This window comes from Syngnathoides biaculeatus, chromosome 15 (assembly GCF_019802595.1).
Source record: "Syngnathoides biaculeatus isolate LvHL_M chromosome 15, ASM1980259v1, whole genome shotgun sequence".
Classification (NCBI taxonomy): domain Eukaryota; kingdom Metazoa; phylum Chordata; class Actinopteri; order Syngnathiformes; family Syngnathidae; genus Syngnathoides; species Syngnathoides biaculeatus.
The window spans coordinates 19,361,284-19,375,977 of NC_084654.1; the positions used below are offsets into that span (position 1 = coordinate 19,361,284).

A 14,694-nucleotide genomic window follows, 5' to 3' on the forward strand; every position below is an offset into this window, starting at 1 on the left:
TTTGAATTTCTCGAGCTTATCTATGTCACTAGCAAAGAAAAACAAACTTCCCTCTCTTCTCCCGGGCCAGCACTGTCAACATAACAAACGTGTGCGATCTGACAAGTGGGTCTTCTACATGGAGGAAAATAATCAGAGGAAAGCCAAAAATGGACAAAGCAGATACAAAGCTGGGTCAAACACAAGTAGCTGTCAAGAGGGGCCTTTTCTGGAAAGTCATGTAGCAAAATGAAAAGTTTTTCAAGAAATGGACTTTTGTACTGGGCGGCTGGGTGGCCCAGCTGGTAAAGCGTTGGCCTCACAGTTCTGAGGTCCTGGGTTCTATCCCAGACCCGGCTGTGTTGAGTTTGCATGTTCTCCCCGTGCCTGCGTGGGTTTTCTCCGGGCACTCCGGTTTCCTCCCACAACCCAAAAAACATGCAAAGTGCGACTGTTTCTCTCTATTTGCCCTGTGATTGGCTGGCCAACCAGTTCAGGGTGTACCCCGCCTCCAGTCCGTCGACAGCTGGGATAGGCTCCAGCACTCCCCGCGACCCTTGTGAGGATAAGCGGCTCAGAAAATGGATGGATTTGACGTAATGTGAGTAGGAATTTAGAATTTCCTGCACATTGAAGTAGCTGAATCCAATATCAAGTTAAGCCTTTGGATGTTAGCGTTTGATTTACATAATTGGAGTTTACCATTTGACACAAATGTACAATTCGATGTGCAAAATGAGAGCCCAAGTTTGAATTATTCCGATTTTGTATGTTTTGTTTTTTTTTTGCCATGAATGTGATTTTGGTTTTGGAAGTCAAAGTGAGCTCTACGTTTCTAAGTCATGCAATTCTGACTTTTGGCCACGTTTAGAAGGTGACGTAATCTGGTTCTGATGTGAAATACTTTGGCAATATTTAGCTCCTGCGTCCAGTCACATGACTTCATATGACTAATGAAATCTACCCCGATCGTTGGGCCATTCCCTCAGTGTGAAGACTTCTTTGGCTTTTGTATGTGCGATTGGGTGTGCCTCTGGAGCATGTGGTCCCAGAAGCGCCAAAGACCCCTCCATAAATCCAGAGTAAATAAAAGGGGGTAACCAGATGGACAAAAGCGGGAGCCCCTGCCGCTTCTCCTATTGGGCTGCCATTTGTGTGTGTGTGTGTGTGGGGGGGGGGGGGGTGTTGAATGTGCTAAATGCTGCTTATGTTGGTGGAAAAAAAAAAAGAGGCTCTTAAATCCGTCTCTTCTTTTCTGCTCATTCTCTGTGGCCGAGCCTGCAGGGCGAGAGGTGGTGTAATAGGATGTTGAAGCAAAGGGAGGGGCCCGGTCACTATGGCGAGCTCATGGCGCCAAAAAGGAGCGCCCTCGTACAAACGTACCAGTATGTAGCTCGTCCAGCTATTCCTCACGGGCCGTGGGTGCAAGCAACGTGCCCTGCCCGCCCGGGCATAGACACAGGAGGAGGCGCCCGGGGCCTCCCGTCCGTCGGAAATAAGTCACTTTGAGCACGGCTTCCGTAAGCCAGCGCCTCGACGCTCTCGCTTCATTAGCCTGAGACAAACACCGGGGGCCTCCCCGTGCACCTCACAACATCTAAAGCCCCGTGTAAAGACTCTCCAGCCGCTATATGAATAGTAAAAAGCACCTCTTGTGGCAGCGGATTACCGACCGTGACTAGCGTTAGACCATTCACGCTTCCGCCTTTAGCACGCTATGCTGTTAGCTTGCGTTTTTACGAGTGTAAAAAAACGACAGACCTGGAGGAACGGCTTCCAAAAACGCCAGGATGCATTCCAGTTCCAGCCGAGGGCGAAACTGTCATTTGAAAAGCCTGCCATGGCGTACGTTCAAGTATTTGAGTGAAGGCATGCGATTTTGCCCGTCGCATTAGTGAGATAGTCAAAGTACGCCTGGTTGGAGAAGCTCGGCGTTTACAATGCATTTTGCGTGGTGGAATTTGCAAAAACTTTGGTGCCCCTTTTCAAAACGTTTGCAGTTTTAGGCCCGAACAGCGTTAAAAAAAAAAGACATGAAAATATTAAAAATAGACATTGATTTTAGTTAAATGTACCTCTTTTTTTCATTAGCATGTGGCAAAGTATATATCTATAGGACTTTTTTTTTTCATTTTGTGAAAATGAATTTTTTTAAGGGCCATATTCATTATGACCCATTTTAACTTCATAAAACCCTTAATTTATTACAAACGGAAATAAAAATGAATACCAATTTTAACTTTATAAAACAGTTTTTAAGCTCAAGCAAAGAAACTTTTTTAAAATTAATGTTCCATTTTTTTAAAGGAAAAAGAAACAGTTTTTGACATTACCATTTCAACAAAAATTTGATATGCATATCATTAGAGGGAAAATAACTACAAAGTGACGGTTTTTGATTGAAAGTAATTAAACATAACTACCCATATTAACTTTACGAAATCCTTTTCAAGCTCAAGCAAAGAAACTTTTTTTAAAATTAATTTTCCTTTTTTTTAGAGGAAAAACAAACCATTTCAAGAAAAATTTGATATGCATATTATTAGAGGAAAAATAACTATCAAGTGACAGTTTTTAACTGATAGTAACTAAACATAAATACCCATTTTAACTTTATTAAACCCTTTTTAAACTCATGCAATAAACTTTTTTTTTTTAATTAATGTCGCCCTTATTTTTTTATTTTATTTTTTTTGCATCACCGGACTCGTCCGACGTCTCCGCTTCACAAAACCGCGAGCGGCCCGCTCTGCAGCTTGTAGAACCCGTTGATGCCAAAGTAATTCTTTGTGCAGGAGAATTCCAAAAAAGTGACCCCCCCCCACCCCCACCGCCCACTACCACCACTAGATGCACGAATACGTGAGATGAGCAAGAGTTGCGCCGTGTTTACTGTCCTCCTCCACCGACCCGTTAATGAGCTCAGCCCCGAGACCAATTACCAATTTACTGACAGCAAAGATGTATGTGAATGCATTTTTAATAAGCACCCACCGGTGACGAGTTGAGAGGGAAACGTATACGAGCCGAGCGCGCTCTTCGGACTCGTTTGTTTGCCCGCCGCGTCTCGCGCGTCGCGTTATTAGAAGACCTGTGTGTGGAAAAATATGCGGCAACTTTTTTTTTTTTTTTTTTTTTTGAAAGCGAGGCCAGTCACGCCACGGCTGGCGTGCGTTTAAGGAAGAAGGAGAGCGGGAAAGCGAGTCAGGGCTTTCTCCCCCCACACTCCTCATCTCCAAGGGTGCTGCTTTTCCAAAAGCGCCCGAGGCTACACTCCAGCATCTCAGCTCCCCGAGGCCTTTTGGCTGCCTCCTAATGGCCAACCCCCATCTGCGTCACATGGCCAGATGATGGGACGCTTCCCCCTTCTCTTGCCCTACACTTTTTTCCCCCCCTCCTTTGCCTACTTTCTTTCTTTCTTTTTCTTTTTTTTTTTCCCAGCGTGCACATCCACACAGGTTAGAATGGCAGAGTTGCCAGGGAACAGTCAGAAGCCATTATCGTTTGGGACAATTTGCCCTGCAGCGTTCCTTCTCTGGCTCCTAGGAAAGGAGGTGGGGGTGGATGCAAAGCACCAGCTCTCCTTTAGATGTAATGAGGCTGTGCGAGTTGCCTCTTCTTTATTCTTCTGCTCCTTCGCCCGCCTTTCCCCCTCTTTCTTTGTCTTTTCCACCTTTTTCTTTCCGCCGCACCTTCTGGCCATCGCCTCTAGTTTTAGTTGTTTTTTTTTTCCGTTGGAATAAACACAAGGATGTTGAAGACCTCGATGTATCCCGCAGGGCATCCACAACAACTCTCGTTTTGGTTTTTTTTTTTCCCAAGCAAGTGCAAATCTATGTATATGAGGGGTCCTGAACATGACCCCCGCCCCTCGATAAAAACTTACTCAGTAACCACATCTTGGACAATTTGTAAAAACCCCGATATCAGTTTCACTAATTAATGAAAAATTGGGTGGACATATTTATCATAGGCGGCTGGTAAAGCATTGGCCTCACAGTTCTGAGGTCCCGGTTTCGATCCCGTACCCGCCTGTGTGGAGTTTGCATGTTCTCCTCACGCCTGTGTGGGTTTTCTCCATGTTCTCTGGTTTCCTCCCACATCCCCAAAACATGCAAGATTAATTGCACACTCTATGTTCCCCCTAGGTGTGATTGTGAGTGCTCTATGTGCCCTGTGATGATCGTTTAAGAGGGCCCGTTCACAGGCCTCATCCTGCCCAAGTCCACTAACCCTGCTTTTAGATGATCTTAGAAATGACAAGGATCCTTTTAGAACGATGCACACAAATGTAATTTCCTCAAAATGAATGAATCACTTTCAAATTTCAGATTTAATTAATTAATGTATTTATCTGTGCTGCGTCTTTTGCTGCAAAACTTGTATGGACCTTTCCGACTGGTGATCTTAAGCTCCCCCCCCCCCCCCCTTAGCTACATTTGCCATGTCTCACAAGCTTCCAAAATAGCGACTGAAGAGAACAAGTTTGAAGTCGATTCTCTATCGCGTATTCCAGATAATATTGCGGTATGTTTTTTTTGCCAAATGCGTCAGACTTGTCCAAGAGAGTTCTACAGAGAGGTCTCAACTATTTCCCGCAAGGATATGTACACGAGAATTAAGATTTTGGACGAAGGAGGACGCAAATGTCAGAGTTACTGCGAAACGTTGGCGATCGATGCAACAAAAAAAAAAGTTTGACGCGTCACATACTTCATATTGAAATCCAACTGGATAAAATAGTGGAATCGTACTGCGCATGTAAAAGCAGGGTGAGTACTTTTTACTTGGAAAGATCACGATTAATCTCGTTGTAATTTTTATAAGTGAGTGGTTGTATTCATTTGACTTGGCTCATAATCAATCAGTGCTCTGTCTTCAAAGTCTGACGCGATACAAATAAGTAAATAGACATTTCTCTTGCATGACATGGCGCATTTATGTATCACTAACCCGACTCTTCGGGATAAAGTTGTTCTCCTGCAATATATAAAGTACTGATAATAATCCAATCAAACTCAGAGAAGATACTTCTCCCTCACTTACTTTCGAACATACGGCCTTATCTTTGTTGATATTGTTCACATTTAGTCGTACGTGTGCTCTTCCGTAAACCTTAATCCGTGGTAGGCACTTTGTCAACTGTGTTTTAAGGCTTTGGAAAATAAATCAACTGGGCCTCTTGTACCCTAGCAGGATTGCTTTCATCAGAATCACATCTGAGGACCATTTTCTTCATAACATTAACTTTTCCAAGCGCACACTACTGACAACCAGCATTGCTTGTGGGTCAACATGGCGGCAGGGGCGTGTCAAGCCAGGGGTTAAGACAATGCTGCTATCTGATTGGCTGTTATTGTACGAGTGATCGAAAGGTCGGAAAGGTCCATTGCAGCAGGTTGCTTGAGTGAGGCGGGGGTCGAAAGTTCAGCGTCTGGGCGGGTGGGGGAATCTCAGGTGCTGATGCACTTTCACAAAAAAGTCCAACACACAAAGAAAAATGAATAAAGAAAACTCACAATGATTTCCAGTAGACCAAAAGTCAAGTCCAGAGGCTCACACAGAGAAACCGGCCATATTTGTGACCTCATCAACTGGGCCACACCCCCTTTAAAGGCATATTTCTCAGGTGCAAAGTACAGTAATTACGCTTTACAAAACCGTTTCTTGGTTTGCATTCTGGTAGTTGTCAGCGGCTGGAACAGATGAATTCATATCAACGCGGTGTAATAATAACGTGAGGAAATTGAGCGCCGTCACGGAACGGATTCAACTCCCAAGTCAAGCTCCCGCCGTACATTGGAGAATGCCACACGTCTGGTTCGTGCACATTATTCGCGCGAGGAGGAGCTGGAAGCGCCGGAGTCCGGTTTCAGCCTCACAGGCGCGGGAGGCGGGAGGCGACGGGCATGCTGGGTAATGAAGTGACAGGTCACTCGGTAAATACGCCCGGGTCGCCCTTCGCGACGGCTGCGGCGGCGGTTTCGCCGGCGGAGGCTATCGTGTTGCAGTGAAAATGGAAACGTCAATAAAATTAATCTGCCAGCCTTTTTTTTTTTTTTTTTTTTTTTTGGCCAACGTGTGGGTTCCGCTGCGTGAGGCCTTGACCGCTCACAGCGGGAAAGGGATTTGCTCAGGAAAAACCAACACACACACACACATAAAACCTCTTCGTGGTGTACACATACACACTCGCACAAAGCAAACAAACAAAAGTGTGTTGCGACATTATTCAAGGGGCAGGGTGTTTAAAATTCACAGCGTCGTGTTGTTGACTTCCGCGTGGAGTCGCATTTCTCAGGAAGCCGGCCCCCCACCCCACCTCCCACCCCCACGCAGTTGGAATGGAGCGGAGTTTATTGTTTTAGGCTTTCCTGAACAAGGATTCGTACTTAGCGCGGGATTTACGGCGCTAGGCCTGCTAATGAATGTCCGTTGTAGGACGACAACACCCCCATATGTCCCTCAGTGGGGCTGTTGCTTCTTTAACTTCACACGCGGAGTGCTAGGTCGGCACTTCTCTGCCCCCCACCCCTCGCCCCCACACCCCCGTTTTCGTGTGGCTCGGCGCTAATGATGTGGAAGATAAACAAGGACAGAAAGGACTGAAAGAGGAAAGGAGGTGGGGGGGAGTAGTTAAAAGTCAGATCCCCTTGCTGCTGTCCTTATATTCTTCATTTATTTTGCATTTTGATTACACCAAGAGCCTGTCCATTTTTTTTTTTAGGTTATTAGTTCAAATATTTATGCGAGATTAGCGCTCGTATAGGTACCCGTGATTGACGCCTTTCCAAAAACGGGCCGACGTGCCGGTTTCGAATTTGGAGAATGTCCGGGTCCTTCGCCGCCTCAGTGGAGGAGTTTTTCAGATACATAATTTAGATGCCCTCAAGGAAGGCTTTCAAGGCATCTGTGCCCGGGGGCGAGGGGGAAAAAAAAAAATAACCACCACTGTTAAAAGTAAATCATTTTTTGCTAATGCACAATTAATGCGGGGATGGAGGAATGAGAAGACGAGGCTGCGGCGGTGGAAACTTTGTTTTAAAGGAGGAATCATGTTTTCCTCTCGGAGTCAAGACATTCATGCAAACCTACTAAGCCGGCCTGCTTCGGTACTTGCGAGAAAGGGAGGGGGTGGGGGTGAGGGTGGGGGCAAACACCCCACATCGCATTTGCAGAATATGAATGATCTGAAAATGCCTCTACCAAATGCTTTAAGAATTTGTCAAAAATGCTGCTAACATTTACCGCTAAATCCATGAAAATGTATTGCGCCGCAAAATACTAGAAAATTGTCATATTTGTGGGGGGGAATTACAGTACTAGAAAATGTTACCTTTTTTTTTTATAGCCAACTATATATATATATATTTAAAGCAGTTTTAGGCTACAGTCTCACGAAGAATACATCCATACGTTTGCAGTTGTGCTTTTAGAAGCAAGTAGTAGAATATCGTACTTAAATTAATGCAGTTATTGGAATACTTTGGGGGGGGGTGAATACCGCAGCGACTTGAACATCCTAATATCTTTTCTGCCATATTTGTGTAATTTTTTTTTTTTTTTACATGTGGAGATTTTGAATGCAAACACAGACCAAGTAACACTCCTAATGTATGAAAAAAGCGTTGTCATATTAAATAGGGCTTGGCTCTTCCTAAAAAAATAATGATTTAAAATTAGGACAAAATTTTACATATATATATCTTTTACATCTGGTGATTTTGAATGCAAACACAGACAAAGTAACACTCGTAATATATGAAAAAAACTGTTGTCATATTAAATAGGGCTTGGCACTTCCTAAAAAAAAATAATGCTTTAAAATTAAGACAAAATTTACAAATATTTTAGTTCTTTCAATCTCTACTTTAAAATTATGTCCCATGATAATAAAGAAAACAAGCTTAAATCTTGCTTAGAATATGTGAACATATCAGTTCTAAATAAAGTTTTCGCCATCAAATACATAAATTATTACAAAAGTGATATTTTGGCTAACCTCCTTACTGCTTCAAAATGATGACAAAAAGGTGTTCAAAACATCAAAATCGGAATGTTCCATGGGGCTTTTTTGGCGCGTGACGCCCCAGAGCAGCGTGTTAAGCTGTACACATCCGCCGTGCCCTACGTTATGTCAAGCGTGCAAATATTATTAAATTAACGACATGTAATGTACGTCAAAGCTCCGTCCCCTCCATTCCGCTCTCACCTACTGCAGATCTGCCGTCCAACCAAAACACTCCAGTTATTAACCTCGCAGGCTCTTGTACATGCTCCGGAGTCTGGAACAACAGTGCTAGGTCTCAATGTAAACCCCCTCACTCAGCGCAGGCCTTTGTCTAAGGCCATCTAAATCCCCCCCCCCCCTCCTCCCGCCTTCATATCTTCAATTCATAACGACGGAAAATTCACCCGCGTTGCCTTTAACATCACTCTTAGGTATCAGCTGTGGTATTTGTCAGTGTATCCATCCTTCACGAGACGCGCTCTGGTATGCCCGTGTGGCATTTTATGTCTCACGCAGGCTTTATTTTCCGCCCAGGAGATGGTTTAGACAACAGCGTGGCATCGCCCGGCACAGGGGACGACGACGACCCGGACAAGGACAAGAAGCGGCAGAAGAAACGCGGCATTTTCCCCAAAGTGGCCACCAACATCATGAGGGCGTGGCTCTTTCAGCATCTAACGGTGAGTCTATTTTTCTTTTTGTCGTGATCGTTGCTGTTATGATTGAGTGCAAATGCAGCTGTTGCACAGTTGTCACCGAGGGTGGGGGGTGGGGGTGGGGGGGGATAAGGGGGGGTTCACCTGTCAGCCACCTGTCACAGAGGAGCACGGTGACCGGGTCAATCTAATCACTTTGGACTGTTTACCCTGCTCTGCACGCTCTCGGCGGCCATAGGACAGACAAGCAAAGGACTGCTAATCCAGTGTTGGGATGCGCAATGTTTGTTAGGAAACGTTCTCGGTCCCGGACCGGAATCGAGTCTTGCAGGATACTGGGACCATCTCTATTTTTCTGTTACTCAATGCCGGTTGGATAGCAGTGAGACGGAGATGCTAATCTGGATTAATGACCCTTTCCAGAGTTGGTTTTCCATCATTTTCCCCCCACATTGAAAAAGAAAACAAGTTGAAATAATTTGTTCGGCGTCAAATTGCCACCTTCACAAAATGCTTATTAAGGTTCCAGGCGATGTTTAATGTGCAACTTTGTGTGCAAGTGTGAACAAATAATCATGAAACAACATCAAAACTACGAAAAACAAAGCTGCCTGAATATTTTAATAAGCGTAAACCGATAAGTTTGCCATTATTGTTGGAGCAGTACAATAGTTTAAACTATGCATATCTATTATTAAGTCCGACACGTGTAAAAATACATTAAACACGCTAAAAAGTACGTTTTTTTACTTGCCTGACAAGTGTAAAAAGAAGTCAGTTTACCCCAAGGTGTAATATTTCTTTTACATGTCATAAAAGTATAAGAAGGTAACTATAAAACGTCAAATAATTTACTGTAACGTGAACTATTTTTTTTTCTGTTTTACAAGCAGAATCCCTTTTTATCTGTATGAACTGACCAAGTGTGAAGCCCTTTAAGAGAAACTCATTTGTGACGAAAACTTTCACAAATAAACTCAATGTTTGCAAGCGTAAAAATAAGCCAACCAATAGAAAAAGTAACAATTGCCGTTTTACATTTGATTTGAGTGTCGTGTAGTGTCTATGTTACTTTTTGCTCATTGAAGAAACAACTTTTTGTGTCACTGTATCCCGTGTCGCTCTATTCTCTGGAGCGACACGTCTTGTTGAAATGAGGCACCGCCCGTGTGTCAGTCTATTTGTAAGCGTAGAGGGGATTGACTCCCTGACCCCCCCCCCCCACCACCACCACCACCGCCGCCACCCCATCCACCCTCCACACTTGCGCCTTCGATGATGTCAGTACATTATCAGAACATCAGGCCGTATCGATTTTTGCCACACGTCTCGGGTTTCAGCAGCAGCGTGCGACAGCGTTGGAAAAAAAAAAAAAGACGGTCAACTTTATGATGATCTTCAACCAAAGGTTGACCCCCACCGCCCCCCACCCTCTCCGAATCCCCTCCACCAAAAAGTAATGAGTGACCAGCAAATATGGCCTAATTGAAAGGGCTGTAAATCCATTAGATTTTGGTCAGGGGATAATCAGGAGTGCTTTAATCACTTTTATCTATTCAGGAGCAGCGAAGCTGCAACTGCAAAGCCCCCGAAGCTGCGCAGGCAGGCCCGCTTATTGCTTATTATTCTCGTCATTACCAAAATGACTTCAGCAGCTGTTCACAGCTCGTTCGCTCGCTCGCTGGCTGCACGCAACTGTGGCCATCAAGTTGGAGATATTTATTTGAAACAGGGAAGAAAGACTTATTTGACAAATTGTCATACACTTGTAATAATAATAACCCGCGGTTATATCTTCTTCATTTGAATTCAATGATTCACTTTTTAAATTTTCATTTTAGTCTTAACCCATTCATGGTCTGGGTGGCAATTTTTTTGCCTTATTGAGATAAAAGTCTCCTAACAGGCCACAATCAAGGAAATCACACTTTTTTTGTTTACGGTTAAGTTATATGATAACTTTACTAATTTATCATCTCGTCCCAAAAATGGGACGCTGCCCGTGAGAGGGTACTTGGGTTTTCTTAATAGATCGTCCCAAAAAAATGAATCAGAATCAGATTAAAACTCTTAAATATTTTGATATACTGAGGGATATAATGCGTGAAAATCATGATGTCCCAAAAATGGGACGCTGCCCACGAATGGGTTAAAAAATTTAAATAAAAGTCACAAAAAAAAAAAAACCCACGTGAATAGTATTTAAAAATCTGATTTATTTTGTGCAGTCCTGGGAATAAAACCTCATTCGAATCAGGTCCAAATCGGAAAGTTGTCCACAGAACTTGTGGAGTCTTTAGTCCGAAGCTTTAAAGGAGAGAAGGGAGGCAATCAGTGGACACTTTTTAGGGCGCTGCTTCATTCAAAGTGTTTTCAAGCATCCCCCCCCCTTCCCCACACCCCCGAGAACACCCCCGCTTGTAGATGTTCTCTCCAATCTTTATTTGTTTCCTTTGTGCAAAGCGCGGGCTCGTCTTGTACAAATAATAATCCCTCCCTTTTAACCTGCCTTTATTTCTTCACTGAGGAAGAGGACTAATTGAATTATCCCCCTTCTCGCCATCCAATTCTCCCACCCATCAACTCTCCCACACACGGGCATCCCGCCTGCCTTTCTTTTAATTTGTTAAGCAAATGTATTTGCCGTCGCTGGATGCATTTGGGGTTGAATTCTCGGGGGGTGGGGTGGGGGGGGGGGGGGACGGGGACTTTGGCCCCCTTGAATGGCCCATAGTGGGATTCTGTCACGGGCGCATTCATGAACTGAGGGGTGAGGAGTGAAAAGGAGACCGCTTCGCCTTCCGTGAGCCGCGGGGGTCTCTCTACATATGTTCTCAACATCCAGCTATTGTGGCGTCCGTCTCAAAAGCTCCAAAAGGACAGGGCAGCAAAAGCCCCCCCACCCCCACCCCCCTCTGCTACCCTATCATACCGCCAAGCACCCCCCCCACCCCACCCCCGCCCACAACCATTGGATTTTGGATTCAGTATAACAAAATTGCCCTCAGTGCTCCCACCCTTAACCCCTCCCCTCTCCCCCATGCCCCTGTTTAATTATGATCTATTGAGAGTAATCATAACATATTTGTCTTCATTAAGCCCCCATTACCGTTCTGTCACAACTCCCCCCTCCAAGTGGCTTTTTCTGGCCACTATTGTGGGTCACCTATTGCAGATTCACTGTATTGCGGTCAGTTTTTCGGATTCATACATACTTAATTCACCATATCACGAGATTCTATTTTTTTGGGTGTCGTAGAATGTGCCGAGCCAAAAAAAAAAAAAAAAAAAAATCAATGAGAATTAAATCTTTAAAAGACATACTACAAATCATTAAAATTGTACATATTATCCTGTACCAGGGTGCCTTATTGTATGTTTACGGTTTTAAAAGGTGTTGAGGCCTTTTTAAGAGAATAAATGAGGTTAATAGTAGTGTTGGAACGCTTAATAAGAGTTTTAGGAAGATTATGCAGCTTTAAAATACGTCTAAATATTTTACAACTTCACAGATTCCACATATTGCGGGGGTTTTGCCAAATCCAACCTCTTTTAAAAATAGGGGATTAATGTAGAAATAAGGCGGGACGGTGGGCTCAGCTGGTAAAGCGTTGACCTCACGGTTCTGAGGACCCGGGTTCGATCCCGTGCCCCGCATGTGTGGAGTTTGCATGTTCTCCCCGTGCCTGGGTGGGTTTTCTCCGGGAACTCCGGTGTCCTCCCACGTCCCAAAAACATGCAATATTAATTGGACACTCTAAATTGCCCCTAGGTGTGAGATTGCGAGTGTTGCTGTTTGTCTCAATGTGCCCTGCGGTTGGCTGGCGACCAGTTCAGGGTGTAACCCGCCTCCTGCCCGTTGACAGCTTGCATAGTTTCCAGCACTCCCCCTGACCCTAGTGAGGATAAGCAGCGAAGAAAATGGATGGATGTAGGTTAATGGTAAGGTGATAAGTGACAACTTCCCATTATTATAATTTTTTTCTCAAGTTAATATGGTGAAAGGGGACATTTTATGCTTGGAATCAGACTCGTACCCTACATGGAACATCATTGAAAAATTTTAGAACGTTCTGGCATCACATTTAAAAGTTGTTTTAAAAATTATATTAATTTTCCCCATAGTTTCTGCATAGATGAAGGTCGTTACAACGGATTATGGCAATTTAAATTTTGCTGTTGCTGTTTTCACCGTCTTTTATTTTTTTCCCCACGGTGGTCCACTGTTACACTTTTTAAACGACGCCGCTTTCGCCGTGCTGCCTGCGCACCACATGGTGGAAACGGAAGCCGGTTCAGGATTAGAGAACTAAACCACGCCGCTCGGCGGTCCCGCATTCAATCCCCTCGCGACTGTCCCGTCTTCCGTCCGAAAGACCTGACGTCCATACGTTGATCCATCGGGAAAGTGCGAAAACCAGCAACCTAAGATGCCCCCCGCCCCGTATATGGAGTTGGCACACGGCTGCACTGGCAGATCCTCCGGCGTTAGCAGGGTCACAGCGTCACCCCGCTCCCTCTTGCTCTTTAATACCCCAACTTGCCTCCCTCCCTCCCCGTCCGTCGATCCCCACGAGGTTCTGGATGTCTTCCAGCCACATTAGAGGAAGGGAAATCCCAGACTGTTGGTATAAGCTTTTCAATACTACGGGGAGATTATGTTATCAGAAAGGTAAACTCGGGCGTCGAGGGGGCGGCGGGGCTTGTGTTACTGCACCCCGAATGCGAGCATGACGACGACGGCAGGAGTACACCAGAAAAGTTGCTTCCTTTTTTTCCAGCCTTTTCTACATTTTTTTTTAAACTTTGGACACATCCTGTTGATTTTGTGTACTGTAATATTTACTTTTAAGTTGTATGCTTTATATTTAGTGAGGGGGGAATAAAACATGTCCTAACACTTTTCATGTTAATAATCAAAAAGAAGCTCAGTTCTTCTTCCGCGGGAGAAACTGGCATAACCGCGGGGGGCGGGGGTGTGGCAGAGGGTCACATAGAAGAGATTGACGCTAGAATCCCCCGTCCACGCTTTTAACCCCGCACACCCTCGGGGTGCAAACACCGCAGTTTGGGAATCGGACGCATCGAGGAGACTGAAGAACTCTAAAATGCGCAATCAGCCCCTGGCTTTCCTTCCCCTTCACCCTCTGCCGGACCCCGCCGGTCCTGCTTCACCCCTGTAAAGACCAAGGTCGGCCTCGCAGTGAAAACAGGAAGCAGTCCGATAGAGAGATAACACCCCCCGGCCTTGTCTTCGGACTTTACGTAAAGCCAACAAAAACGCCTGTGAAAATAAATAGCGTGCGGGCGGAGCGGTCAGTCGGGAGAGTAGGTAGCCCCTCTGCGGCATCGGCGGTCTCGGGTTTTGTTGCCAGGTCACCCTTTCGGCCCGGGCGCTTGGGGGAAATGCTGTTAAGCTGCTAAGCCAGGTGTATTGGTCCCTTGGGCTCCCTGAACGGGAAGCGATACAACCCTCGCTCTTTTTTTCTTCAAGTACTGCCTTGGACTGTGCCATACAAACAGTTGTCACCAGGGGATCGTATTTGTACTCTTGCAGTGGAGCATTTAAGGTGGAACACAATACAATCTTTTTTTTTTTTTTTTCAAACTTTTGACAATCTTGGTGTGTTTTATGGGGTTTTAGTTTGGGTTTTTTCTATGTCTATGATGACAAAGTAGTGACGTAAGCCAGCGGTGAGCCTCTGTTGCTTTCCGTTTTTAACATTATTCATGTTAACATTCTTGAGAAAGTTAATCATTTCATCCATCCGTTTTCTTAGCCGCTTATCCACACGAGGGTCGCAGGAGTGCTGGAGCCTATCCCAGCTGTCAACGGGCAGCCAGCCAATCGCAGGGCACATCGAGACAACAAGCCGCACTCGCAATCACACCTAGGGGCAATTTAGAGTATCCGACTTATGTTGCACGTTTTTGGGATGTGGGAGGAAACCGGAATACCCGGAGAAAACCCACCCAGACACGGGGAGAACATGCAAACTCCACACAGGCGGGTCCGGGATCGAACCCGGGACCTTAGAACTGCGAGAC

At 45.0% G+C, this 14,694-nt stretch overlaps 1 protein-coding gene across 12 annotated transcripts in view; it reads left to right on the forward strand.

Moving 5' to 3' along the window:
• Positions 1-14,694, forward strand: part of meis2a (Meis homeobox 2a) — a 203,375-nt gene that overhangs the window by 122,416 nt on the left and 66,265 nt on the right. For 7 of the 12 annotated variants that reach the window (XM_061843234.1, XM_061843236.1, XM_061843235.1 and 4 more), the window contains one exon: positions 8,507-8,670. In XM_061843234.1, the coding sequence (XP_061699218.1) occupies positions 8,507-8,670 (164 nt within the window). The remainder of the gene's footprint in view (positions 1-8,506; positions 8,671-14,694) is intronic. The other 5 variants (XM_061843240.1, XM_061843230.1, XM_061843241.1 and 2 more) reach the window with 2 other exon arrangements.